The sequence below is a fragment of the Saccopteryx bilineata genome, chromosome 10, assembly GCF_036850765.1.
Source record: "Saccopteryx bilineata isolate mSacBil1 chromosome 10, mSacBil1_pri_phased_curated, whole genome shotgun sequence".
NCBI classification, from domain to species: Eukaryota; Metazoa; Chordata; class Mammalia; order Chiroptera; family Emballonuridae; genus Saccopteryx; species Saccopteryx bilineata.
This window is the reverse complement of record NC_089499.1, coordinates 50,798,640-50,826,503: the sequence shown is the minus strand read 5'-3', so window position 1 is coordinate 50,826,503 and position 27,864 is coordinate 50,798,640. Positions and strand designations below refer to the sequence as shown.

General features: G+C 40.1%; 1 protein-coding gene across 4 annotated transcripts in view; it reads left to right on the top strand.

Moving 5' to 3' along the window:
- FANCD2 (FA complementation group D2) overlaps window positions 1-27,864 on the top strand; it is an 89,857-nt gene that overhangs the window by 34,569 nt on the left and 27,424 nt on the right. For all 4 annotated transcript variants that reach the window (XM_066245946.1, XM_066245945.1, XM_066245944.1 and 1 more), the window contains 18 exons: window positions 353-496; window positions 3,149-3,283; window positions 5,093-5,224; window positions 6,338-6,448; window positions 8,115-8,224; window positions 9,026-9,080; window positions 9,711-9,830; window positions 10,708-10,781; window positions 11,083-11,229; window positions 12,587-12,687; window positions 13,087-13,202; window positions 15,639-15,747; window positions 17,410-17,520; window positions 17,778-17,890; window positions 20,004-20,144; window positions 22,504-22,620; window positions 23,596-23,724; window positions 23,862-23,980. In XM_066245946.1, coding sequence (XP_066102043.1) covers window positions 353-496; window positions 3,149-3,283; window positions 5,093-5,224; window positions 6,338-6,448; window positions 8,115-8,224; window positions 9,026-9,080; window positions 9,711-9,830; window positions 10,708-10,781; window positions 11,083-11,229; window positions 12,587-12,687; window positions 13,087-13,202; window positions 15,639-15,747; window positions 17,410-17,520; window positions 17,778-17,890; window positions 20,004-20,144; window positions 22,504-22,620; window positions 23,596-23,724; window positions 23,862-23,980 — 2,084 coding nt within the window. The remainder of the gene's footprint in view (window positions 1-352; window positions 497-3,148; window positions 3,284-5,092; window positions 5,225-6,337; window positions 6,449-8,114; window positions 8,225-9,025; window positions 9,081-9,710; window positions 9,831-10,707; window positions 10,782-11,082; window positions 11,230-12,586; window positions 12,688-13,086; window positions 13,203-15,638; window positions 15,748-17,409; window positions 17,521-17,777; window positions 17,891-20,003; window positions 20,145-22,503; window positions 22,621-23,595; window positions 23,725-23,861; window positions 23,981-27,864) is intronic.

Genomic DNA, 27,864 nt, shown 5'->3' with positions numbered 1-27,864 from the left:
CCAGCTTTTTAAAAAGTAATTTTCCTAATATTGGAAATATATACTGAAGTTGGCAAGTGGTTTAATTTTTTTTTTAGTAAATGTGAAGATATTTAAAATTACTTCTGTAATAATGTCACTTTCATTTATATTCCAGTGTTTTCTTAAAAGATACCAGTGAATAATAGTTGTAGCACTTTATTTCACTGAGAAATATTTCTGGGTTTTGTAGAAATGTAAGTGATACTCCCAAGGGTTGAACAAATGAGTGTCACACACTCTGTGTTTTAATAGAAAAAAGTTGAGAGCTGCTATTTCGTTGTATATTGATTTATTAAGAACTATTTTCCTGTTGTATATTTATTGAAAATAGACTTTTGACCTGGTGATGCTTCTCATCATCTATAGCACCAACACTCAGACCAAGAAGTACATTGAAAGGGTGCTAAGAAATAAGATTCGATCAGACTGCTTTCAAGAACAGCTGCTGCATAGTACATTTTACATTCATTACTTGGTAAGTGTGAGAGCCTCAGACAACATTACTGTGAAAGATACAGAGAGGTCATTTTAACCTTTCCTACTTAGTGTAGGAATCTTGATAGCATAACCGTTGCTAAGTGTTGATCCTTGATAGGAAGCTCAGTATATTTCAAAGCCTAGTATGATTAATACTTACCTTGATGGACACATTATGATGTTAATAAAACCAACCTATGATTATTTTTCATCTTTTTAGTAAAAGGTCACAAAAGTCGTTTATGTTGAGCTTATTAGAGTTAATTCTTTTTTCTTTTTTCTTTTTCTTTTTTTTACAGAGACAGAGAGAGAGTCAAAGTGAGGGATAGACAGGGACAGACAGACAGGAACAGAGAGATGAGAAGCATCAATCATTAGTTTTTCGTTGCGCATTGCAACACCTTAGTTGTTCTTTGATTGCTTTCTCATATGTGTCTTGACTGTGGGACTACAGCGGATCAAGTAACTCCTTGCTTGAGCCAGTGACCTTGGGTCTAAGCTAGTGAGCTTTTTGCTCAAACCAGATGAGCCTGCGCTCAAGCTGGCGACCTTGGGGTTTCGAACCTGGGTCCTCAGCATCCCAGTCTGACGCTCTATCCACTGCGCCACTGCCTGGTCAGGCTTAATTCTTTTTTTATAGGAAGTATTTTAATTCTGGTTTTTTAATTATATATTTATATAACCTGATTTAAAATTTATTTTTAATTGTATTTATTTTAGAGAGGTGGGGGGAGAGAGAGAGTCAGAGAGAAGGGCGGGGAGAGGCGCAGGAAGCATCAACTCCCATATGTGCTTTGACCAGGCAAGGTCAGGGTTTTGAACTGGCAGCAACCTCAGCATTCCAGGTAGATACTTTATCTGCTATGCTGCCACAGGTCAGGCTATGTAACTTGATTTTTAACTTAAAATGGAAGGCTTTACAGCTCCCATCCAAAATTTCATTTTGATTTCAGCTCATTATTCAAGCTGATTGAGACTTTTGAATCTTAATTTGCATTAATCATTTAGTTGTCTAGCTCTGTTTATCTGAAACTTGACAAACTTGCCTTGTATATCTGTCCTGAGTAGCTTTTTAAAACCCTGACCTGCCCTGGCCTGATGGCATGGTTGGTTAGGACATTGTCCTGATATGCAAAGGTTGTGGTTTCAATTCTGGTCAGGGCACATACAGGAACAGATCAATGTTTCTGTATCTTTCCCTTTCTCTCTCTCTCAAATAAATAAATTAAAAAAAAAAAAGAACCCTGACCATATCAGAACCAGAGGAATACTGATAGAGACAAAATTATGCATCTATTGAACCATTAGTATTTAGTCATTCAACACTGTGACCTTAGGTGATCATTCCTATTGAAATAGAAACCATTCGAATTAGGATTGTGTAAGGTAGGAATGGTATTTTCAGGTGAATATTTAAGATATTAATGGTATATACCTTCTTAGAAAACTGGTGGTCAGTGGTTTGGGGCTTGACTTAGGAACTAGTGAAAATATGTAGTTGGATTTTTTCTTAGTTTTTTTTTTTCTTTTTTGGCAAGAGAGAGACAGACAGAGAGATACAGACAGACAGGAAAGGAGAGAGATGAGAAGCATCAACTCATAGTTGCATCACTTTAACTGTTCATTGATTGCTTTCTCAAATGTGCCTTGACTGGGGGGCTTCAGCTGAACCAGTGACTCCTTTCTCAAGCCAGTGATCTTGGGTTCAAGCCAGCGACCATGGGGTCATGTCTATGATCCCATGCTTAAGTTGGTGGCCCTACGCTCAAGTTGGATGAGCCTGTGCTTAAGCCAGTGACCTTGAGGTTTCGAACCTGGGTTCTCAGCATCCCAGGTTGATGCTCTATCTACTGTGCCACCACCTGTTCAGGCTGTGTTAGATCTTAAGATTTTATATTTAGAAATGGATTTAATGTTTGTAATTTTTTTTTTTTAATGAGAGGAGGGGAGATAAGAAGGCAAACTCCTGCATGCACCCTGACCAGGATCCACCTGGCAACCACATCATGGGCTGATGCTCCAGTACTGAGCTTTTTTTAGTGCCTGAGCCTATGCTTCAATGGAGCTATCCTCAGCACCTGAGGTCATGCTCAAACCAATGGAGCCACTGGCTGCAGGAGGGGAAGAGGGAGAGAGAGACAGAGAGAGAGAAGAGGGAGAGGGAGGTGTGGAGAAGCAAATGGTCGCTTTTCCTATGTGCCCTAACTGGGAATCAAACCTGAGATTTCCATATGCCAGGTCAATGCTCTATCTACTGAGCCACCAGAAGAGGCCATTATTTCTAATAGTAACCAAGGCAGAGCAGGCCTGTGTATCACTGGGGAGGCAATATGATTGAGTGAGGAAATTGGGATTTAGAAGATATAGATTCTAGCCCCAAATTGGTCAGATATGAACAATACTATTAGGCTTGTAATTTAACTTCTTTGAGCTTCAAGGTCATTTCTTATTTATATGTTGAATCTCATTGACCTGGGGAGAAAATTTAGCATGATGAAGGATTATTCTGAGTGAAACAAAGATTAAGGTTTCTTTAGTTAAAATGAGAGTAGGCTAGAGCTCTCACATTCCAAGAGTGTTAGCAACTCTTGGTGTTCTAGTAACTAAGTTTCTCCCACAGCTTTTTTTCTCTCTCCTCTTTCCCCTCAAGGTTCTTAAGGATGTTTGTCCTTCCATTCTGTCGCTGGCTCAGAATTTGCTGCACTCCCTAGACCAGAATATAATTTTGTTTGGCAGCTTCCTGTACAAATATGCATTTAAGTTTTTTGACACCTACTGCCAGCAGGTATGTTGAAATATTTATTTTGGAAAGGGGGGAACAGGGAAAAGGGAAGAAATGCAATTCTAGGTGACTTGCGTATGATCTGATGTTTATTTCTTGTTGGTTGGAGGCATTGAAGTAGAAAGAGCTCTGAACTGGGAGTTGCGAAATTAGTTCTAGTCCTATTCTTGATAAAAGGAAAAGGTTGGACTGGAGGATCAAACTATGTTTTGAGCTCTAAAATTCTCTGAGTCTAAAATGAAGATTCAGATCCAATGTGCTTTGAATAAACTATGGCTTAAAGGGCTGGAGTTATCAAGAAGTTTTCATAGTATAGGAATTGCAGTCTTAAAATGTAGCTACAGCCCTGGCTGGTTGACTCAGCAGTAGAGGGTCTGCCTGGTGTGTGAAAGTCCCAGATTCAATTCCAGGCCAGGGTACACAGGAGAAGCAACCATCTGCTTCATTACCTCTCCCCCTTCTCTTTCTCTCTCTTCCGCTCCCACAGCCATGGCTCAAAAGGTTTGAGCAAGTTGGCCCCAGGTGCTGAGGATGGCTCCATAGCTTCACCTCTGGTGCTCAAGTAGCTCGGTTGCTGAGCAGCAGAGCAGTGACCCCAGATGGGCAGAGCATCCCCCTATAGGGGGCTTGCCAGATGGATCTTAACCCCAGTCCGGGCACAAGTGGGAGTCTGTCTGTCTGCTTTCCTGCCTCTCACTTAATAATAAAAAATAAAAAATAAATTAGCTGCAAATATTTAACTACCAGTTGATCCTGGAATTGCCTAGGAAAAAATGTGGCAAAAAACAAATGGAGGAGAAAGCCTGAGGGCTTAACACATGAACATGAGACACAAAACTTAACAGCACCTATCCAAGGAGGGAGAGCTGTACTTGTAGGAAATGATTGTGAAAACAAATAACAGTGTCTTATTATGTTTTTGTTATATATATTATACCTATTATCAGCAATGTTAAAACACATTTGTATGGAACTTTTAAAAATGAAGACAAAAGTGTTAAATATTTAAAGCAGAGCAATAAATTCAGCTGGCATTAGCTAGCTATTGCAGTTGAGGAAGCCATGTAACTCGGTATGGAACAGCAGGATAGAGGAAAGGGAGGATGGCATCTAAGACTTTTTTTGGAACCATCTTATTGTCTTAAAAACATTATCATGACACGTTTGCTTGAAACACATAAGTTTAACAGATAAAAACTTTAGCTCCTCGAATACTACCTTTTCAGTAAATTTCAATAAATTAAATACAACTACAACTTAAAGGGTAATGTGTAATCATATGAGAAAGAAAGACGACACCACTGAGAAAAATCAAAAGGGTTTATTTCAGAGATTTATAACCTTTTTCATCTCATGGCATGCATAAACTAATTACTAGAATTTTATGGCAAGTCAAAAAATATTTTTTTGCCCCTCTTAAAAAAAAATAGGTATGTAGTTGTATTGGCTGTTGTCATTTTTTTACTTGACATTCTAAGGGAAAAGAGGTCAATGTCTCTGACTAAATAGTCAGTTATTGCATGCTTTGAAAATTCTTGTGGCGCACCAGATGAAAAGTGCTGGTTTATATAGTGTTCACTATCTAAGTTAATTATGGGAAATGACTGGATGGTAGTGTAGCTAGATTTGGCATAATCCTAAACCTCCTGAATCTAACATTAATGAAAACTAGATAATAAAATTAGAGCATAGGATAGAGTGGGTTGAGATTTTAACCAAGTTGAGATTGGAATGACCTCAAGACTTGAACCCCTTTAAGATGGTCGTACCTTATTTTTGCTTCACACTGCCCATTGACTCTTCTCTGTATAGGAGGTGATTGCTGCCTTAGTGACCCATATCTGCAGTGGGAATGAAGCTGAAGTTGATATTGCATTGGATGTGCTCCTAGACTTGGTAGTTCTAAACCTGTCTGCTATGAGGCTAAATGCTGTCTTTGTGAAGGTACCTAGTCCCTCAGTTGACATATATTGAATCATTTTTCTTTCTTGTGTATATCTGAGAGATAGCCACTATTTGTTAGCAACATTTATTTCGTACTTGAAATATTAAGCACTATAATTGGTAGGAGGGAGTAAGTAGGAGGTGAGGTAACAGGCAAAAAGAAAAAAAATAACTTGTCTAATTATTATGTGTTAATTCATTCAACAAATACTTTTTTATGCTTAACTATGTGCCAGGCTCTACTCTGGGTTTGTGGATATAAAAGTCAGTCCTTGCTTTTGATGATAGAAAATAAGACATATGATGAATTCTCTAATAAAGAGAAAATGATACATCAGAACAGGAATAATTTGGGAAACTGAGTCTTCAAAGAGGAGATAACATTTGAGTGATTTTTGGGAATAATTGAATAAGGAGAAGTGCGTGTAGGCAGAAGACAGTTTGAACAGAAGCAAACTGGCACCCAAGTCCATGGTGTGCCTGAGAAACGACAAGTAAGACTAGCATAGTTGGCAAATAGGATATGTGCTGAGAGGTGGTGGGGGTGAAGCTGGAAAGACGTAGGACAGGGCCAGATTATGAAGGGTCCCAAAACCCGTTCTAAAAGTTTCAACTTTATCTTAAAGACAATAAGGAACTATTTTAGGTTTCTAACAGGGAGTTGATATAATTAAGTCTGAGCTTTGAAAGATAATTGGGTAGGCCATATTATCTCCACATTGGGGATAAGAAAGCTAAGGCTTTACCCAAGGTCAAAAAGTAAGTACGGTAGTTCCTATGACTCCTTCAGAATGAATAAATAATATATGAAGGAGAAGCTGAAAAGGGATTATATGATATGGAATAAGGTCAAAGGCATAACTTTTAGCAGAGTATTGCTTTCATTAAGAAAAAGGAAAAGATAGAGAAAAAGAATAGGAAGAATAAGGAGGTATGTTAGGATGACTAAGCAGAATGTCAACCCCCCTGGGCTCTTAGCATAGCTTTAGAGAACCTGAGCTTTCCTGGAACAGATCTGTGTGTACCTCTTATAAGGATTGATTTTTTTTTTTTAATTCAAAAGGAAAAAGAAGTTAGTTGCTAAGCATATCATTGACATATTTTTCTTCTCAGGGCATTTTAGATTATCTGGATAAATTGTCCCCTCGGCAAATACGAAAACTCTTCTATATTCTCAGCACACTGGCATTTAGCAAACAGCATGAAGGCAGCAGTCACATCCAGGTAAGAGGCAGTGCGTTGAGAAAGAATTTTAAGCCTTTTTAATTGAAATGTGCTGAAAGAAATCACTCCAGTGTGTGCAGTAGTAGAAATAGAGTACAGCCCTGGCTTGGCAGCTCAGGGTTCGATCCCAGGTCAGGGCACATACAAGAATCAACCAATCAATGCATAACTAAGTGGAACAACAAATTGAAGTTCCTCTCTTTCTCTTCCTTCCTCTTTCCCTAAAATCAATCAATAAAAAAATTTTAAAAGAGAGAAATATAGGCCTGACCTGTGGTGGCGCAGTGGATAAAGCGTCGACCTGGAAATACTGAGGTAGCCGGTTCGAAACCCTGGGCTTGCCTGGTCAAGGCACATATGGGAGTTGATGCTTCCAGCTCCTCCCCCTTTCTCTCTCTGTCTCTCCTCTCTCTCTCTCTCTCTCTCTCTCTTTCTCTCTCTGTTGCTCCCTCTCCTCTCTAAAATGAATAAATAAATAAAAAAATTTTTAAAAAACCATAATATAAAAAAAAAAAAGAGAGAGAGAGAGAAATATAGCCTAACCTGTGGTGGCACTGTGTATAGAGCATTGACTTGGAATGCTAAGGTTGCTGGTTTGAAACCCTGGGCTTTCTTGGTCAAGGCACATATGAGAAGCAGCTACTATAAGTTGATGCTTCCTGCTACTATCCCCCCTTTTTTCTCTCTCTCTCTTACCTCTCCCTCCCTCTCCTCTGTCTCCTCTCTCTAAAATCAATAAAATCTAAAAAAAAAATAAAAGAGCCTGACCAGGTGGTGGTACAGTAGCTAAAGTGTCAACCTGAGATGTTGAGGACCCAGGTTCGAAACCCTGAGGTCACCAGCTTGAGTGCAGGCTTATCTGACTTGAGCATGGAGTCGCTGACTTGAGTTTGGGATCATAGACATGACCCCATGGTTGCTGGCTTTAGCAAGGGGTCACTGGCTCGGCTGGAGCCCCCTACCTCCACCCCCAGTCAAGGCACATATGAGAAAGCAATCAATGAACAACTTTTTTTTTTAAGACTGTTTTTATTCATTTGAGAAAGAGGTATGTGTCTTGACCAGGAAAGCCCAGGGTTATGAACTGGCAATTTCAGCATTCCAGGTCTGTACTTTATCCACTGCACCACCACCTGGTCAGGCAAATGTTCATATCTCTGTGAGTGATATCGTTATCATAACAATAGTAAGTCTTCTAATTCATTAACATGGGATATCTTTCCATTTATTTAGTAGTTCTTTAATTTCTTTCAGCAATATTCTGTAGTTTTTATATAGAAGTCTTTGTCTTGATTAAATTTATTCCTAAGTATTTTTTCTATTGCATTATTTTAGTTGAGCAGTAAACATTATGATAATTTACATATGCTTACCAAGCTACGATCCAACAGTAACAATAATAATAATTATTATTATTATTGAATGTCTACCGTGTGTCAGGAATTGTTCTAGGAATTTTCATAGTCTGTCTCTGATCCTTTCAAAACCTTTCCCATTTTATAAATAAAAAAACTGCGACTCAGAGAGAGTAAATGACTTGCCAAAGGCCACACAGCGAATGATAGAACACTTGCTATTCTAAGTTCTTTGGCTCCAATATCTGTAGGCTCTTTTGCTGTACCAGTTTCAGCATTTTGTTCTTTCCTGTATCGTTGTCTACTTGCAGGATGACATGCATCTGGTGGTACGGAAACAGTTGTCTAGTACAATATTCAAATACAAACTCATTGGTATTATTGGTGCTGTCACCATGGCTGGCATCATGGCAGCAGACAGGTATGCATGGAAATTCTGACTTCTGTGGCTCAAGGTCAGTTAATCAAGTTGCTGCCTTAAGAAATAAAGTATTACACGGTATAGATGTCATTGTAATGGTAGACATTAAAACCAGAACAAGAAAAATGAACAAATGTTAGTTGCTATTTTTCCATGTTTCCTTACAATCTTAATGCATATATCATATATAACTTTATAGAATTGTGATCATAGCCATTACAATCTAATGAATAAAAACTAGGGACTGCCAAGAAATAGTGTTCTAGAAATTTTTCTACAGAAGGGGAGCCCTGATTCTCCTGGGATGCATTTTTCTGTATCTGCTCTGTATAGGCACTACACAATATAGGGTTCTTCGTTGCTGTTATTCCCGTCTGGGGCATCATCTTTGAAACAAGTAAAGTCTTCCTATGGATTTTTTCTCCTTTTCACTTTGATTCCACAGTTGTAGCACCAAAGAAACATTTGAGTCTTTCCTTCTCTGTGCCTTTATATTCTCACATCTGTGAAAAAGATAATAGTATTTACTTTATAGAGTTATTGAGAGCATTAAAGAGTTAGAACAATGCTTAGTGTTAGCCCTTAGGATTATTACTAGTTTTAGTGTGCCCTTAAAAAAAAAATCTGAGTTAGCAATTGTTTTGCTCAAATCTACATTTTGTATAACCTAATTAAATACTCTGTGCCTTCATGCACTTTTATCTCCACCCCATCCCAGGGAAAGCGAGATTCTTAAATTTAATTGCCAGTTGTTATAAAATATTATAAAAGTGAAGCTAAAATTTCTTAATTTTGAAATAGATCTTCAAGTTTGACCCAAGGGAAAGCAGACTTAACTAATGAACAGTACACACAGGTGAGTTTTTATAATGTAGCTGGATGTGTTTATGAGTAATTGAGGAATTAATTCTGGTCACTATCAGTTTATCAAAAAGTGTGCTTCTTTTTTCAAAATATATTTTCCAGAACTGATAATTTTTATGATTTATACCACTCTTATGGCACTTAGAATCTATTGACTTGCGTTGCATTTCTTACCATATCTGTCTAATCTCCCTAATTTAATTAAATTGTAAGATCCAAGAGAGCAAGAAAGATAGCTATGTTTGAAGAACAGCAGATTGACCAGAGCATAGTCAATGTGTAATTGGAGAGTTGGAAAGAAAGCTATTTCAGAGACAGAAAACAGGGCATTGGATTTAAATAAAAACAGAGGTAGTCCTTACGGGTTTCTTAACCTAGAAATGACATAATCCAAGCTTTGCTTTAGAAAAATTAATCTGGCTGCATGTGTCTGATGGGTTGGAATAGAGGTGAAATTGGAAAGAGAGAAACTGGTTCAGAGGCTCAAGAAAACCTTAGGTGAGAGGGAATAAGACCTTTGCCAGTGAAATTGGAAAGAAAAAACTCTATAATGAGGTGAATGGTTTTAGGGAAGCATTGGCAGCCCAAGGGGTAAACCATTCTTTCTCTTTGGCTGCTCCAGGTGACCTCCTTGTTGCAGTTGGTTCATTCTTGCAGTAAGCAGTCTCCTCAGGCCTCTGTACTGTATTATGATGAATTTGCAAATATGATTCAAGGAGCAAAGCTGGCTCCAAAAGCCCTGGTAAGGCCAAGTATCTTTTCTTAAACGAAGCATGAGGGATCCTTTACTACATGTTCTTCAACCCCTTTCTCTGTGTGCTGCAAAAATAGGTTATTCTTTAAGCTTTCCCATATTCTAGGTGAGAAGGCTGATCTGATTTACCCTGTCCCAGGCCTCTCAGAGGCCTCCTTCACATCATAGTAAGGATGAGGTATTGATAATGTTCATGATATTGTTGATAACAACCATTTATTCTATGCCAGACACTATGTTAAGCACTTTTCATACATTATGTTTTTTCTATTTCATATAATGAGGCATGTATTATTATTATTGTCTTTTTAGTTCAGCAGTTCTCAACCTGTGAGTCGCGACCCACAGGTTGAGAACCGCTGTTTTAGATATAAGGAAACTGAGGCTTAGAAAAGTCAATAGTTTGGCCCTGGTGGATTGGATCAGTGGTAGAGTTCTGGCCTGGCGTGTGGATGTCCTGGGTTCAGTTCCTGGTCAGGGTACACAGGAAAAGCGACCATCTGCTTCTCCCCCCTTCCTTCTCTCTCTCCCCCCCGCATAGCGCCCCCAAACCCCACCTCCCACAGCCATGGCTCGATTGGCTCTAGTGAGTTGGCTTTCGGACTGAGGATGGCTCCATGCCTCAGCCTCAAGCACTAAAAAAAAAAAAAGGCTCCAGTTGCAATGGAGCAACAGCCCCAGATGGGCAAACATCGCCCCCTACTGGTCTTGCTGGGTGGGTGGATCCCAGTCAGGGCACATGCGGGGAATCTGTCTCTGCCTCCCCACCTCTCACTAGAAAAAAGAAAGGTCAGTAGTTTTTCTAGGTCTCCACAGCAAGTACAACCTGGGCTACCCAGCATTATTTGTTTTTGTTTCCTTGAAGGAATGGGTTGGGCAAACCATCTTTAATGATTTCCAAGATGCCTTTGTGGTGGACTTGTGTGCTGTTCCAAAAGAGTAAGTACTGTTTACTCACTGACTTGATTGTATTGCTAAAGAAATTACATATATCGACAACTGGTACAGACATCAGAATGCTCTTAACCTCAGCCAAATCTGGCCCATCCCCATAGCTTCTTTCATCCCAAACCCAGCACCCCCAGCTCCAGAATTGCAAAAATGTTCCCCACTTATTATTTCTCCTGCTTCTCTTTTCTCCTTATAATACAGAAATAGGAGACTGATTTGTTCTAGTGATTTCCCCTATAGGTTTACATACCCTTGAGGTGGGGCTTTACATCCTGGCTTCTCTCCACAGTGACTATCAATTTCCTGTGAAAGCTCTCTATGGACTAGAAGAATACAATAGTCAGGATGGGATCGCCATCAACCTCATGCCACTGTTGTTCTCTCAGGATTTTGCAGAAGTTGAGGGTAGAATGGCTTCACAGGAACCAGACCACAAGTCAGTACACTTTTTCTTTTCTAAAACTTCTGCTAAAGTTTTGAATGTTCACAGGGAATTCCACAGTTCTTGAAATCTGTGGGAACAATTGAAAAGAGTTTCTCCCAAGACAGGTGATATTTGGATGGGTTAGTGAGAATGGATCTGAATCCTTTTTTTTCTTCTTGGACCTTTTCATTGTAATTTTCATTGCCCCATGTTAGCCAGCTTGTCTCGAGGAGGCTGTTTTTGTTTCTGTCTCTTTTTCGCTCCCATAGACATTGTTGTCTACCTTTGCCATTCTCACTTGCTCTTTCCTAACACAAGGATATTCATTCTACTCACTTCTGCCTTCCTCCAGTTCAGCTCATTATTTATTTGCTGAGCATCCATTAAGATCCTTGTCATATGTTCCACTTTTTTTTGGGGGGGGGCAGAGAAAGAGAGACAGAGAGAGGGACAGATAGGAACAGACAGACCGGAAGAGAGATAAGAAGCATCAATTCTTCATTGCAGCCAGAGGTGGATTAAGGTTGGTTGAGGCCCCAGGTGCAAAAGAAAATTTTGGGCCCCTTAATAAAAAGAGAGAGACAGGGAAAATAAAAATACATGTTAACCATATTTTTAAAAATAAAAAATATTATGTACTATTAATGTTAAAATAGCACATATGAAACCAATCTTGGTGTCATTAGAAAAAAGTGTAAAATTGGGGTTTTGTGGGGCTCTTCAGAAGTCAGGGCCCAGGGAATATGCCTGGTGTGCCTGCCGTTAAATCCGCCTCTGGTTGCAACTCTTTGTTGTAGCTCCTTAGTTGGTCATTGATTGCTTTCTCATATGTGCCTTGACTGGAGGTAGGGGGTTTACAGCAGAGCGAGTGACCCCTTGCTCAAGCCAGAGACCTTTGGGCTCAAACCAGCAACCATGGGGTCATGTCTGTGATCCCACATTCAAGCCAGCAACACTGCGCTCAAGCCAGTGACCTTGAGGGTTTTTTTGTTTTGTTTTTTATATATATATATATATATTTTATTCATTTCAGAGAGACAGGACGGGACAGAGAGGGAGACAGACAGACAGACAGAAACATAGATCTGTTTTTGTATGTATCCTGACCGGGGATTGAACTGGCAACCTTTACATTTTGGACAAATGTTCCAACCAACGGAGCCATCTAGCCAGGGCAACCTTGAGGTTTTGAACCTGGGTCCTCTGCATCCCAGTCCGACACTCTATTCCCTGTTCTACTGCCTGGTCAGGCTCATATGTTCCACATTTATTTTGGGAAGAACTCCTTTAATTATAAAGTTGGGCTTCCTGTAAATATGGACTAATAGGCCTATAAAGCATTGTCTAGAAATGGATTTTTCCTTCCCAGATTGGTATCTCCGTTGTGCCTGGCTCCCTGTTTCCGGTTACTGCGACATTGTGTGGAGAGACAACATAATGGAAACTTGGAGGAGATTGATGGTTTGTTAGGTATAGAACAAAGTTATCAGATCCTTTTCTCTCTGTAACCTTTCTTTGATAAACTTAGAGTTGTGGTAGACCAGTACATGGTATGTGGGGGAGGAATTTTCTAACTTTACAAAAGTAGTATAGCAATAGAGTTCCCAAGACAAAATAATGCATATAGAATCCCAACATGTTAACAAATAAATTGTTATCATAATTCTATATTGCTTTCTGGTCCTTATCTGTATAATTGTTGCAAAGACTTCTTAATATATTTGTTGACTGCTGCATAACTGGAATTATTTTGAGACTTATCAAAGCTTAATCTTCACATACAAGTTAAAGGGGAAACTACATAGAAGGAGAGCTTGGGTTCTGTTGATCTGAACGAAAGGGAGTCAACAATCTCTTCTCCTCTTTCAGATTGTCCTATATTGCTCACTGACCTGGAGCCTGGAGAGAGGCAGGAGTCCATGTCTGTTAAAGAACATTCATTCATGTGTTCACTCATATATCTTACTCTCAACTGGTTCCGAGAGGTGAATGGAATTACTAGAACATTTTGCCTATTACCACATAGTTTCTCTCAAAACGAAACTTTTCTTGGTTCCCACAAGACTCCCTGAAATGTCTCTACCACACATTAACCCCTGTGTACTTCTCTCACTATTATGTTCCACCTCTTCCTAATTATATGTACCTTCTGATGTTGCCAAATAAAAACACTAGGATTCACTTAATGTTGCCCATGCTTTACTACCTCAAACCCTTCTCACAGTATTTTTACTTCTGGCTGGAATACTTTACCATCTCTACTGTGAAAATACTGTTCATCTTTGATTAAGTACACACCTAATGTGTTTTACGCTTCTTTTCTCATATAATAGTTCTGAGACTGTTTATTTACTTGAATTATCTCTTCTTCTCCTCAAAATTATGACATATAATATCCTCTTTTTACATATTGCATGTAATGTGTCATTAAAATTTATCAAACACCCTACTATGCCAAATGCTGGGCTAATTTCTTTCTTTACACTATTTACAGGTGATTCATACAACAATTACATTCCCATTTTATTTTATTTTATTTTATTTTACTTTTTTTTCCAAAATATTTTATTTTATTGATTTTAGAGAGGGAGAGAGAAGAACATTGATCTGTTCCTATATGTACCCTGACTGGGGATCAAACTGTCAACCTCTGTGCTTCTGGATGACGCTCTAACCAACTGAGCTCTCTGGGCAGGGCTGCATTCCCATTTTATAGTTAAAGATATAAAAGCTCAGAAAGGTAGAGCAGTGGTTCTCAAACTTTTTGAAATCGGGGCACATTTAAAATCCTACAAATAATTGTAGGTGCACTATATACAAATTTCTGAGAAATATGTTATAATAGTTAAGTCAAATATTAAAGAAAAAAATATAAAGTCCAAGCATGCTTTTATGGTAATTAAATGAAATAAATATGACAAAATTAAATTTATTCTCACATTAAGAAACATTTTTATGTTACATTTTTTGAGGTATGCTTGTTAGAATTTATAAAAAAGGGGTTAAAAATTTTTAAAAAGGACAAAAAAGTTATTTTTTATATATTTAGATACATTCATAGTAAGATTTAGTAAATATGGCAGATCCCGATGTGAATATGTTAAATAAGTTTTTTCATTCTTGTGTTTATGAGAAACAGCCTGATGTGTCCTAGCGATTTCTTCAATGTTTGGGCATATATTTGAAAGGCAAACTCTCATTTCCTCATCAATACATTGAAGAATTCCTCTATCTTTACTCCTAATTGTGTTGACTACAGAAAGCCCCCACCATACATATCATCTTAACTATACACCAAACAAAGGATAGAAGAAACTTGCCACCAGTCTTTCCGGGAAACATGGGGGGTAGTGTAACCAACCCAACACCACAGCTTACCAGCCTTTTGCAATCTAATCAGGCAAATGAGGTGGAGAGTTGGTTTTTGGTCCCCAACAGGCACATATTTCTCTGGAATACCATAGGGCGCACCTGGAAATCTTCTAGGATACACCAGTGTGCCCTGGTGCACACTTTGAAAACCACTGGGTTAGAGACTTGACCAAGTTCACACAACTAGTAAATAGTAGAATAAGACTTGTTTCACCAATGTGTGTGCTCTTCAGCCACTGTGCTATTCCACCTTGTCATTTAACTTATAATGAATAGAACTAGGATTAAAAGGCAGATTTGCACCTGACAAGGTGGTGGCACACTGGATAGAGCATCGGACTGGGACACAGAGGACCCAGGTTTGAAATCCCTAGGTCTCCAGCTTGAGCGGGGGCTTATCTGGCTTGAGTGCTGGGTTGCTGGCTTAAGCCTAAGGTCGCTGGCTTGAGCAAAGGGTCACTCGCTCTGTTGTAGGCTTCCCCCCTACACCATCCCCTCACCCCCGTCAAGGCACATATGAGAAAGCAATCAATGAACAACTAAGGTGCCGCAATGAAGGATTGACGCTTATTTCTCTCCCTTCCTGCCTGTCTGTCTCTTTCTCTGTGTCTCTGTCTCTCTCACTAAAAAAATAATAATAATAGATTTCCTGTTTTGGCCCAAGGCTTTTTCCTCTACAGCACTTTGTTGAGAACACTTTATAGACTAAACTCAAAGATCCTGCCGTTGAAGAGCATCTTTTGGCTCTAGATGAACAAGGTTAAAATCTGAACAGTTCATCCTGACCAAGTAGCTTAGTTGGTTGGAGTGTCATCCCAATATGCCAAGGTTTTAGGTTTGATCCCGGTCAGGCCATATACAGGGATCAACCAATGAATGCATGAATGAATAGAACAACAAATCTCTCTCTTTCTCTCCCTCCCTTCTCTCTTCCCCCTCCCTTTCTTTTCCCTTCCCTCTCCCTTTTTCTCTCTCTAAAATCAATAAATAAACATTTTTTTAAAATTTGAACAGTTCAAGGAATGAGAATATAATTTGTACTTTTGCAGGTTGTAAATGCCTTTTGCCAGCAAACATTACCTGAGATGAAGGGGAAGGTGCTCACCCGGTTAAAGCACATTGTAGAACTACAGAGAATCCTGGAAAAGTACTTGTCAGGTAAGGGAAGTATCCTGGTAGCCCTACTCAGACAGTAGCAGAAGATAAAGAATTTAGCTTTTAAGCCAGGCTCAAAGATAGCAATGAATGTGTCTATTTTCCTCCCATTGTTACTTATCTCCAAGAGCTCTTGCTGCTTAAAAAAATATAAAACACCTGGCGTGCGGGGGACCCGGGTTCGATTCCCGGCCAGGGCACATAGGAGAAGCGCCCATTTGCTTCTCCACCCCCCCTCTCCTTCCTTCCTCTCTGTCTCTCTCTTCCCCTCCCGCAGCCAAGGCTCCATTGGAGCAAAGATGGCCCAGGTGCTGGGGATGGCTCCTTGGCCTCTGCCCCAGGCGCTAGTGTGGCTCTGGCCTCGGCAGAGCGACGCCTCGGAGGGGCAGAGCATCACCCCCTGGTGGGCAGAGCGTTGCCCCTAGTGGGCGTGCCGGGTGGGCTGGGTGGATCCCGGTCGGGCGCATGCGGGAGTCTGTCTGTCTCTCCCCATTTCCAGCTTCAGAAAAATACAAAAAAAAAAAAAAAAAAAAAAAAAAAAAATATATATATATATATATATATATATATATATATATATATATATATATATATAAAACATTGGTTGGATTTTTGTAAAGTTACTTTGCTTCTTTGGAGGTCAAATGCATAGTGTCCTTTGATTTCCTAAACATAGTTTATGACCAGGAGTAAAGCTGAAGGCTCTTAATACCTTCTGACCATTATGTAAACTTGTCCTTTTAAAGTGCTAGCTTGATTCTCTGAGGAAAACATAGAGTTTCTCTCAAGTGCTCAGCTAAATAATTGTGTGTGAAACCAACTGTTCTGTGACCAAATATTATTAATATCTTTAGATTATAAGCTAGTTTATTTTAGTCTTTATTTACTTGTCTATTTTATATTATTATTTAGAATGGTTTTAAGTTAATCAATCAATTAATATGATATTACTAAAAGTTATCTTTGGCCATTTTCCTATGCCAAAACAGTTAAGGTCAGATGACTTGAATGCATCTTTTAAATTTATTTTTAAAGATTTATTTATGTATGTATGCATGTATTTTTAATGAGAGAGGTATAGACAGACAGGGACAGACAGCCAGGAAGGGAGAGAGATGAGAAGCATCAGTTCTTTACTGCAGCACCTTAATTGTTCATTGATTGCTTTCTCATATGTGCCTTGATCGGGGGCTCCACCGAGGCAGTGACCTTGGGCTTCAAGCCAGCGACCATGGGGCCAGGTCTATGATCCTGCTCTCAAGTCGACAACCTCGGGGTTTTGAACCTGGGTCCTTGGCATCCCACACTCTTATCCACTGTGCCACTGCCTGATCAGGCTAAAGATTTTTTTATTGATTGATTTGAGAGAGAAGAGCGAGACAGAGAAAGGGGGGAAGGAGCAGGAAGCATCAACTCATAGTTGCTTCTTGTATGTGCCTTGATCGGGCTAACCCAGGGTTTCGAACTGATGACCTCAGCATTCCAGGTTAAGGTTCTAACAATGTACCACCATAGGTCAAGCCTGAGTGCATCTTATATGAAGATAGCCATGCTTGGTAGTTCTAGAAACTAGGTTTTAGCCAATTGGGTGATTAGCATTCCCAGTCTAACAGTGGAATATGGTTGTTATGTACTGAGCTTCTGCCTGCTTGCTATCTATTTCAGGCATGCCAGACTGTATTCCTCTCCTTGCAACCTTTCATTTGGAAACTTTAGATGTAATGTCTCATACCAGTACTGCTGTTTCAGCAAAAGTAAAAAAACAAGAAATGACAGGTATGTTCTTATATCTTATTCTGTGTCCCTATATGGGCTGCATTGAATTGACCTATGAGGTGTTACATGCATCAAAGCATCAGTAATTGAAGAGATTATATAATTGAACCCTTTCTTTGGCATGGTTATAAATAAACTATAGTTTGGGGTTATAAAATTACTTCCTCTGTCTCTAGGTAGTTGTTTCCTAAAGGCAGTGATATCTAGCAAACATGATTGTTAATTCCTTGAGTCACTTTTCTCTTTTTGAAACATAGGAGGAAGGAAACGAAAAGCAGGAGGCAACAAAACATCCTCCCATGACACACTTTCAAAGGAGGATGGTTCAGAATGCGATCCTACACCATCTAATAGAGGCCAGCTGGAAAAGGTATTGGAATGATGCATATCCATGAAGGTGTGTGACAGCCCAGTGAGATTAACAGAGGGCACCTTTATTTGTCTGCATTTTACAGAGAAAAATTAGGAAAAGGAGAGGCACATAAACTTTTGTAGGCCTTACTGTCCCTGTCAGTAGCAGAGTTTACATCAGACTCCAAGTTCTTATCACTACCACACACTGTTTTTCTAATTATTTTCTTTAATGTTTTACTCCTTTTTTTGCACCCTAGCAGTACTTTGAATTCTCTCTTGTAGTAATTATCAGATTCTGATTTTTGCCTGACCAGGTGGTGGCACAGTGGATAGAGTGCTGGCCTGGGACACTGAGGATGCAGGTTTGAAATCCCAAGGTCTCCGGCTTGAGCACAGGCTCACCAGCTTGAGTGCAGGGTTGCCGGCTTAAGCATGGGATCATGGATATGACCCCAAGGTCGCTGGCTTGAGCAAGGGGTCACTGGCTCAGCTGGAGTCCCCACGTAAAGGCACATATGAGAAAGTAATCAATGGATAACTGAGACACTGCAACTATGAGTTGATGCTTCTCATTTCTCTCCCTTCCTGTCTTTTTGTCCCTGTCTGTTCCTCCTTCTCTCTCTCTCTCTCTCTCTTTCTCGCTTTAAAAAAAAATTTGTCTCCAATGTAGTTGTAGATATACTTATTTTAGCTTCTTTCTCCTGTCAGTCCCAGATTATCAGATTCTTGATGACTCAAGATAACATTGAATGCTTCATACAGTTTCTGGTACTTAATAAACAGTGGTTTTCTTTCATTGATTGAATGATTTTTATTGATTTTAATTTATTGTGTTTACATAGATTTTAGTGTCTCCCCGAATGCATCCCCCTCCGTATTAGTAGTTTTCTTTTCTTATAATTCTGTACCACTCACAAAATGGGTTTCATATGTTTGTGATACTGCCTGAACCACATGGATCCCAATTATTTCTGTTTTATAGCTACTGTTTATTGAATATTTATTACGTATGAGTCCTCTAAAAACCCAATATTAATTTTGTTCTTTGTTTTTTGTTTTTTGTTTTTTGTTTTAGCGAGAGAGATAGGGATAGAGAGGGAGAAGGACAGTAGGGACAGACAGGCAGGAAGGGAGAGAGATGAGAAGCATCAATTTTTTGTTGCGGAACCTTAATTGTTCATTGATTGCTGTCTCATATGTGCCTTGATTGGGGGCTACAGCAGAGTGATGACCCCTTGCTCAAGCCAGCGACCTTGGGCTTCAAACCAGCGACCTTTGGGCTCATGCCAGCAACCATGGGGTAATGTCTACAATCCCCCTCTCAAGCCAGAGACCCCATGCTCAAGTTGGTGAGCCCGTGCTCAAGCCGGCAACCTCCGGAATTTGAACTTGGGTTGTCTGCATCCCAGTTTGACACTATCTACTGTGCCACTGCCTGGTCAGGCAGTAGTATGGACATTTTAACAATATTAATTCTTCCAACCCATAAACACAAAATATCTTTCCACTAATTTGTGTCTTAATTTCTTTCCTCAGTTTTTGGTGTACAGGTCTTTTTTTTTTTCCAGTTACAGTTGACATACACTATTAGCTTTAGGTGTACAAAATAGTAGTTAGACATTCATGTACTTTATGAAGTGATCACCCCAATAAGTCTATACCTGTTTGAACACCATGCATAGTTATTACAATATTATTGACTATATTTCTATGCTGTACCTTATATCTTTGTGACTGTTCATAACAGGCAGTTTGTACTTCTTAATTTCTTTTACCTTTTTCACCCACCTCCCCCACCACCCATCTGGCGGCCATCAATTTGAAGAAGCCATATCTTTCTGGCCCCAAAGCTCATAGTGTTCTGTACCACACCATAATACCTTGATTTGTCTAATACATCCCGAAGTAGAAAACAACCAAGAACCTCAATCTGTGACCTATATCCCAATATTAAACTATGTGTTCTGTCTCAGGAATATTTGGGGACTTTGGAGAAAGAAAATTGGTGATATGATAAAAATATAACTTTTTGCACAAGATGAATGCATAATTGTACTTCATTATCTTCATTAAAAATTAAGCTAAATAGATCCTTATTTATTCTGTTGGTTATTGCTACTTTCCCCTAGGAGTTCAAAGGGAAAGAAGAAAAGACAGTGTCACTACAAGACTACCACTTTTTATTCCGAGAGCTGGATATGGAGGTTTTCTCTATTTTGCATTGTGGGCTTGTGACCAAGTTCATCTTTGATACTGAAATGCACCCTAAAGTAAGTGACAGTGATGAGATCTCAGAACTTAATCTTTCAGAATGTGCCTCAGTTTTGTTTTGTTTGTTTGTTTGTTTGTTTTTTAAGAGAAGGGGAAGGGTGGAGAAGCAGATGGCTGCCTCTCCTGTGTGCCCTGACCAGGAATCGAACCCGGGACGTCCAAACGCCGGGCCGACACTCTACTGCTGAGCCAACTGGCCAGGGCCTCAGCTTTGTTCTTATCTCAAAAAGAACATCATGACATTGAGAGAAGTCGGACTCTGGCTTTCAAAACCTTTATGTGTGAAAGTAATGATGAATAATCATCTTTGTCATCTTGATATTTATAAGTCTATTTTTTTTATAGTGTGTTAGACATTATAAAAGATTGTGCTAGCCTGACGTGCGGTGGCATAGTGGATGAAGCATCAACCTAGAACACTGAGGTCACTGGTTAAAACCCTGGACTTGCCTGGTCAAGGCACATATGAGAAACAACTATGAGTTGATGCTTCCGTCTCCTCCTCTGCTGCCTTTCTCTCTCTCTCCTCTCTCTAAAATCAATAAATAAAATCTTTTAAAGCAACAACAAAATTGGCCCTGGCCAGTTGGCTCAGTGGTAGAGCGTTGGCCTAGCGTGCAGGAGTCCCGGGTTCGATTTCCGGCCAGGGCACACAGGAGAGGCGCCAGTCTGCTTTTCCACCCCTCCCTCTCTCCTTCCTCTATCTCTCTCTTCCCCTCCCACAGCCGAGGCTCCATTGGAGCAAAGATGGCCCAGGTGCTGAGGATGGCTCTGTGGCCTCTGCCTCAGGCGCTAGAATGGCTCTGGATGCAACAGAGCAATGCCCCAGAGGGGCAGAGCATCGCCCCCTGGTGAGCATGCCGGGTGGATCCCGATCGGGCACATGCGGGAGTCTGTCTGACTGCCTCCCCAGCTTCGGAGAAATGCAAAAAATAATAATAATAAAATAAAAGCAACAACAAAATCATGTAAACGTGGTGGTCCTTACCTTAGTTACTAATAATAAGCTGTTTAGATTACTTTTGTCAAGTAGCACAGCACTGTTCTGGTTTGTAGAGGTCAGTGCTGTTTTCACTTTTTCGTGGCATTTGTTTAGCATCCATGAGATGCTTATCAAGACATTTTGTGTTTGCCAGTAATCTAGACATTGGCACTTTAGTAGTATGTACAGCATGATGCTTACCTTCAAATAGTTCATAATCTAATAAAGGAAAGAGGCAGAACTATAGCAGTACATGCCATATTGATGGTCTGAACCAAATTTCAATGAAACCGAAGAGAGAATGGACATGTTTCACAGAAAAGCTAACATTTTTTTTTTTTTATAAATAAATTTTTATTTTAATGGGGTGACATCAATAAATCAGGGTACATACATTCAAAGAAAACATTTCCAGGTTATCTTGTTATTTAGTTCTGTTGCATACCCATCACCCGAAGAGAAATCGTCCTCCGCCACCCTCCATCCAGTTCTCTCTGTACCCCTCCCCCTCCCCCTCTCCCTCCTTCCCTCCCCCCACCCCCCATAGCCAGCACACTCCTGTTCATGCCTCTTAGTCTCGCTTTTATGTCCCACCAATGTATGGAATCCTGCAGTTCCTGTTTTTTTCTGATTCACCCATTTCACCCCGCACAATCAGAAAAGCTAACTTTTGATAGGGGATTTCACCAGAGAGTAAAAGTTCTCCAGGTTAAAATATTGAGGAATAGCTTTGATTTTTACCATAGATTTTTACAAGAATGTAAGCCCCTTCAAAACAGACACAGTATCTTTTTTTTTTAATCTTCCTACATCATGTATACTTGGAGATTCACCCTGGCTGTATACTGAGTGAACAGTTTGAAGTAATAGTGTATTTGGCCCATTCTGTTTCTGATAGTGTTTCTGATATACATTCTGTTTTGATACTTATAGGGATACTGACCAAAGTTAACAGTGACAAAATATTAAGGGGAAATAAATATGATAGGATTATTTAATGAGCAGAGAAAAGGGAAATTCCCTTGAATTAGTCATTTTTTTATCTCAAGGTGCTTAGGAAATGTACCTCGGGTCCACAGCTGGAAGGATACACAGAGGCATTTATTTCTAGAGAAAAAGTATATCTTCCAAAACTATACTACCTGCTAAAATTTTACTTTAATAATTTGAAATTTTGTTTTACTTTAGAAATGCTTGATTTTTTTGGCTTATTGACATAGCGCAACAGCCATTTATTTATATGAGGTGGGGGAAATTTCCTCCTTTTTAAATAATGGTCAGATTCTTCACCCATTGGGAAGACAAAACATAAAATGTACTCCCCAAAATAGATGGCTGAGGCATGCTTAGTAGTCTTTTTTTATTCCTTGTGACAGGCTACAGAAATTGTACAACTTCAGCCCCCTGAACTGCTTTTCTTGCTGGAAGATCTCTCCCACAAGGTTGAGAACATGCTGACACCTTCTGTTGCCAAGAGAGTCCTCTTCCTCAAGGTCAGTATAGGCAGAATCCCAGCCCCTGGCCTTAGTGGTATCTGGAAAGAAGGAGGTCTTAGTAGTGAATAAGTTGGTACTTTTTCTGGCATTGTGTTTGAATCACTGGGTAGTATGGTGACAGCCTCATTGCCAGACTGTATTCACCTTGCTTTAGAAAAGAACTCTGAAACAGAGAAAAAAAAACAAAAAACACCCTAAATAGGAAATGTATTTCTAAATGCTCCAAGCATTCCTGAATCCTGTTCTGTCCTTGGGTTTTGGTGTTTTTTGTTTTTTTTTTAATTTATTTATTCATTTTAGAGAGGAGAGGGAGAGACAGAGAGAGAGAAGGGGGGGAGGAGCTGGAAGCATCAACTCCCATATGTGCCTTGACCAGGCAAGCCCAGGGTTTTGAACCGGCGACCTCAGCATTTCCAGGTCAACGCTTTATCCACTGCGCCACCACAGGTCAGGCCTGGGTTTTGGTTTTGACAGCCTCCCAAACTAAGTTCATGCCCAAGCTTCAGTGTAATAATTAATTGTCTAGAGAAGGCCAGAACTTTTTTTTGCATAAAAAAAAAGTTGTGCCATAGCATATGGTGAAGCAGTTGGATGATGCAAACAATAAAATGTGAAAGTTTTAGGTATAAACATTTAAAAATTAACACATTTAGTTCCTTGAGTCTTTCTTGTTTGTACTCACTATTTGCTCTACATTCTTATCATCCTAAATGATCTATTTCTGTGTGAGCTTTCTCGTAAGTAATTTGTGGATCTATACTTCTCAAATACTGGTCATACTTTGCATAAGCCAGTAGCTTTGTTATTTGATTAAGGAGCAAGATCCCTCTGTCAGAATAGTCTTAGACAAGCACTTAATTTGTCTATCTACCCCTACATGGTGGCATAGATTTAACTAAATCCCACAGTGAACTTTTAATATCAGAGAAGCTATCTAGCGTATTTTCCCCAGTAACTCTGAATTTATTATAGAGTAAAGGAAGCCAGAATATTGGATTGTCAAATCTACAGCAGAGATCCAGCCAAGAAGTTGCTCGTTGTATTGTTCAACTGCTGACCCCAATGTGTAATCATCTGGAGAACATTAACAACTACTTTCAGGTTAGAAGCTTATCTTATTATTACAGAGACACAGAAATCACTAAGTTAACAAGAACCTTCATTTTTGGCTAAGAAATGTTGAGGAAAATGAGGACAATTGCTGAAGCAATTATCCTAAAAGCTTATTTTCTTTTTAGTGCTTAGCTGCTGAGAATCACAGTATAATTGGTGGACCAGGAATGCAAGTTCAGGAGTACCACCTGATGTCTTCCTGCTATCAGAGGCTACTGCAGATTTTTCATGGACTTTTTGCTTGGTGAGTACATGGCAGGTACAGTAGGCAGAAATAATTCAGTATGTTCTTGCTTTTACTTGACAGTCACCAAGAAACTGAGGTATAAAAAAGAAGGAAAAGGCTCCAAAAGTCTTATGTAACTATGGTGCTTATTTTTTGGAGTGTTTTTGTCTGTATCATTTCATTTGATCTTGTACCCTCTGTGTCTTATGGAGTTGCTATTATTAACTCATTTGGAAATTAGGTGACTTAAAAAAAATTAGGTGACCTGCTATTGGCTAGCCTCTAACAAATCTAGCCATCTGATTCTTACCTGAGTTTGCTGGGGCAAGCTTTTTTGTATTAACAATGGAGAAATTGTTACTTAAGAAGTTGTTACCAAACAGCCTGACCAGGCCATGGTGCAGTGGATAGAGGATTGGACTGGGATGTGGAGGGCCCACGTTTGAAACCCCAAGGTCACCTGTTTGAGCGCGGGCTCATCTGGTTTGAGGAAGGCTCACTGGCTTGAGCCCAAGGTCGCTGGCTTGAGCAAGGAGTCACTCGGTCAAGGTACCCTCTTACCCCGGTCAAGGTACATATGAAAAAGCAATCAATGAACAACTAAGGTGCCACAACGAAGAATTGATGCTTCTCATCTCTCTCCCTTCCTGTCTGTCTGTCCCTATCTGTCTGTCTCTGTCTCTGTCACACACACACACAAAAGAAGTTGTTGTTAAACAAATTCTGGATAAATTCCAGATTATGTGGTAAAGAACTGAGCACAGTTGGAGCTGGGGTATTTGTGGGTGCCTTCATGGAAACAATACACCTTCATTGGGCCCCTGAAGGGTAGATGGCCTTTGAGGAAGTAAAGGAAGGGCCTGGAAAGCACAGCATGGATGAAAGCAGAGATGAAGGAAATGTGTTCCTTAAATTTTATGTTTCCTGGGCAATCTCACTCAAGCTTGAATTTGTGCTAAAATTTGTCTTCTGAGCTGCAGGCATTTATATCCAACTGCCTATGTAACACCCTCTTAAGATGTGTTTTTGACACCTCAGACTCACCACATCTAAAACGAAGTGTATCATCCTTACCACCACTCCTTCAGCTTTGCCTAGCTAGGTAAATGACATCACCAGCTATCGGAACCAGAAACCAGGAATTACTCTTTTTCCCTTCCTCTACTGTCTGCCTTTTCTCTCTCCCATATCTTTTCACAAAATCCTATTGATTTTTGCCTTCTATATAGCCATCTCATTCTTCCCTGTTTCCAAACTTCCAACATCTCTCACTGGACTAGATTAGTTTCATATTTGGTCTCTGCCTCCAGTTGCCATCCCTTCGTCCATTCTTTACACAGCAGAGTGACCTTCCAACACAAACTCAGTCTTATCCTATCCCAACTTTGGTTTCTGATTGCCCTTAGATATTTCTTGAGTTCAAAATGTTTTACCTAGCTTCTGAAAACTTAAATGAGAGACGGGAGGCAGAGACAGACTCCCACATGTGCCCAGACTGGGACACTAGGGGGTGATGTTTCTCGACAGCCGAGCTATTTAGCACCTGAGGCAAGGCCATGGAGCCATCTTCAGTGCCTGGGGCCAACTTTGCTCTAACCATTCAAGCCACAGCTGCAAGAGAAGAGAGAGAGAGAGAGAGAAATAAAAGAGGAGGGAGGCGTGGAGAAGCAGATGGTCGCTTCTCCTGTGTGCCCTGACCGAAAATTGAACCCAGGACTTCCATTTGTCGGGCTGACACTGTATCACCGAGCCAACTGGCCACTGAGCTACTGCTTCTGAGATCTGCCGTTTTTATTCGATCAGACTCCTGCTAGTCCATTTATTGTCTTATACTCTGCCCTTCAGCTCTACTGAATTAATTTCAGCACCCTATAATATAGCTTTCACCTGACTTCACACATACTCATTTTTCTACCAGGATCCCCACCTTCCTGATCCTAGTCTTTTCTAACTCATCCTTGAGATATGGAATTTCCTTGCCTGGATAGCTCAGTCAGTTAAGAGCATAGTCCCAAAGCATAGAGTTTGCCGGTTCGATCCCTGGTCAGGGCTCATACAGTAACAGATTGATATTCCTGTCTCTCTTTCTTGCTCTTTTCCCCCTGCCTCTCTCACTAAAATAAATAAATAAATAAAAATATTTAAAAAGAAAAAAAGAGAGATCTGGATTTAAACTTTACTTTCCCAGAGGCATCTTCTTTGACCCCCTAGGCCAGGTAAGCCTCCTTCCTGCCTCTCTGACCCCAGTTCTCCCCTTTTACTCTGGTATTCTCTTATGATAAAACTTACTACATGTTATTATAATTACTTGCTCATCTATCTGGCTTCCCTCCTGAACTGTGAGTTCTGTGAGAACCAAGACCAGTCATTGTTGTATCATCATTACTAAAGAACAGTGCCTGACAAAAGATTTTATTAGATGCTTCATCAAGGAAATATATGAATGGCAAATAAACATATGCAAAGACATTCAATAGTATTAGTTATTTAGGAAATGCAAGTTAAAAATCATTGCATTGCTAAGTTAAAAATATTTATCTTGCCTGACCTGTGGTGGCGCAGTGGATAAAAGCGTCAACCTGGAAATGCTGAGGTCGCCGGTTCGAAACCCTGGGCTTGCCTGGTCAAGGCACATATGGGAGTTGATGCTTCCAGCTCCTCCCCCCCTTCTCTCTCTCTCTGTTTCTCTCTCTCCCTCTCTCTCTCTCCTCTCTAAAAATGAATAAATAAAATTAAAGAAAACTGTTATTTAAAATATATATATATATATATAGCGTGTGGAGGACCCGGGTTCGATTCCCAGCCAGGGCACACAGGAGAAGCGCCCATTTGCTTCTCCACCCCTCCGCCGCGCTTTCCTCTCTGTCTCTCTCTTCCCCTCCCGCAGCCAAGGCTCCATTGGAGCAAAGATGGCCCGGGCGCTGGGGATGGCTCTGTGGCCTCTGCCTCAGGCGCTAGAGTGGCTCTGGTCACAACATGGCGACGCCCAGGATGGGCAGAGCATCGCCCCCTGGTGGGCAGAGCGTCGCCCCTGGTGGGCGTGCCGGGTGGATCCCGGTCGGGCGCATGCGGGAGTCTGTCTGACTGTCTCTCCCTGTTTCCAGCTTCAGAAAAATGAAAAAAAAAATAAAAATAAAATATATATATATATTTATATATATATATATATATATATATATATATATATATATATATATTTATCTTGCACTCTGGCCAGATAGCTCATTTGGTTAGAGCATCATCCCAAAGTGTAATGGGTTGCTAGTTCAGTCCACAGTCAGGGCTTATACAAGAACAGATGGATGTTCCTGTCTCTCTGTCTCCCTTCCTCTCTCTATTTCTAAAATCAGTAAATATTAAAATGATTTACCTTGCCAGGTGTTGACGAGGATGTGGAGCAACTGGAACTCTGGTGGGACTATAAAATGTTACACCCACTTTTTTTTTTTTAAGTAAGAAGAAGGGTGATAGTGAGACAGACTCCCGCATGCAGTCCAACCACGATCCACCAATGCCATCTAGGGCCAATGCTTGAATCAGCCGAGCTATTTTTAGTGCCTGAGGCAGACATTTGAACCAGTTGAGCCACTGGCTGTGGGAGGGGAAGAGGGCGAGAAGGAGGGGGGAAGAGAAGCAGATGGTCACTTCTCTTGTGTGCACTAACCGGGAATCAAACCCTAGACATTCACACACCAGGCCAGTGCTCTATCCACTGAGCCAACTGACCAGGGCCGACACTTTTAAAAACACTTTTTCAGTTCCTTAAGTTAGACATACACCTACCATACAACCCAGCCATTCCACTCCTAGGTATTTACCCAAGAGAAATAAAAACATATATCTGTATAGTCTTGTGCATTGTTTATATTAGCTTTATTTATAGTAGCACCAAACTGAAAACA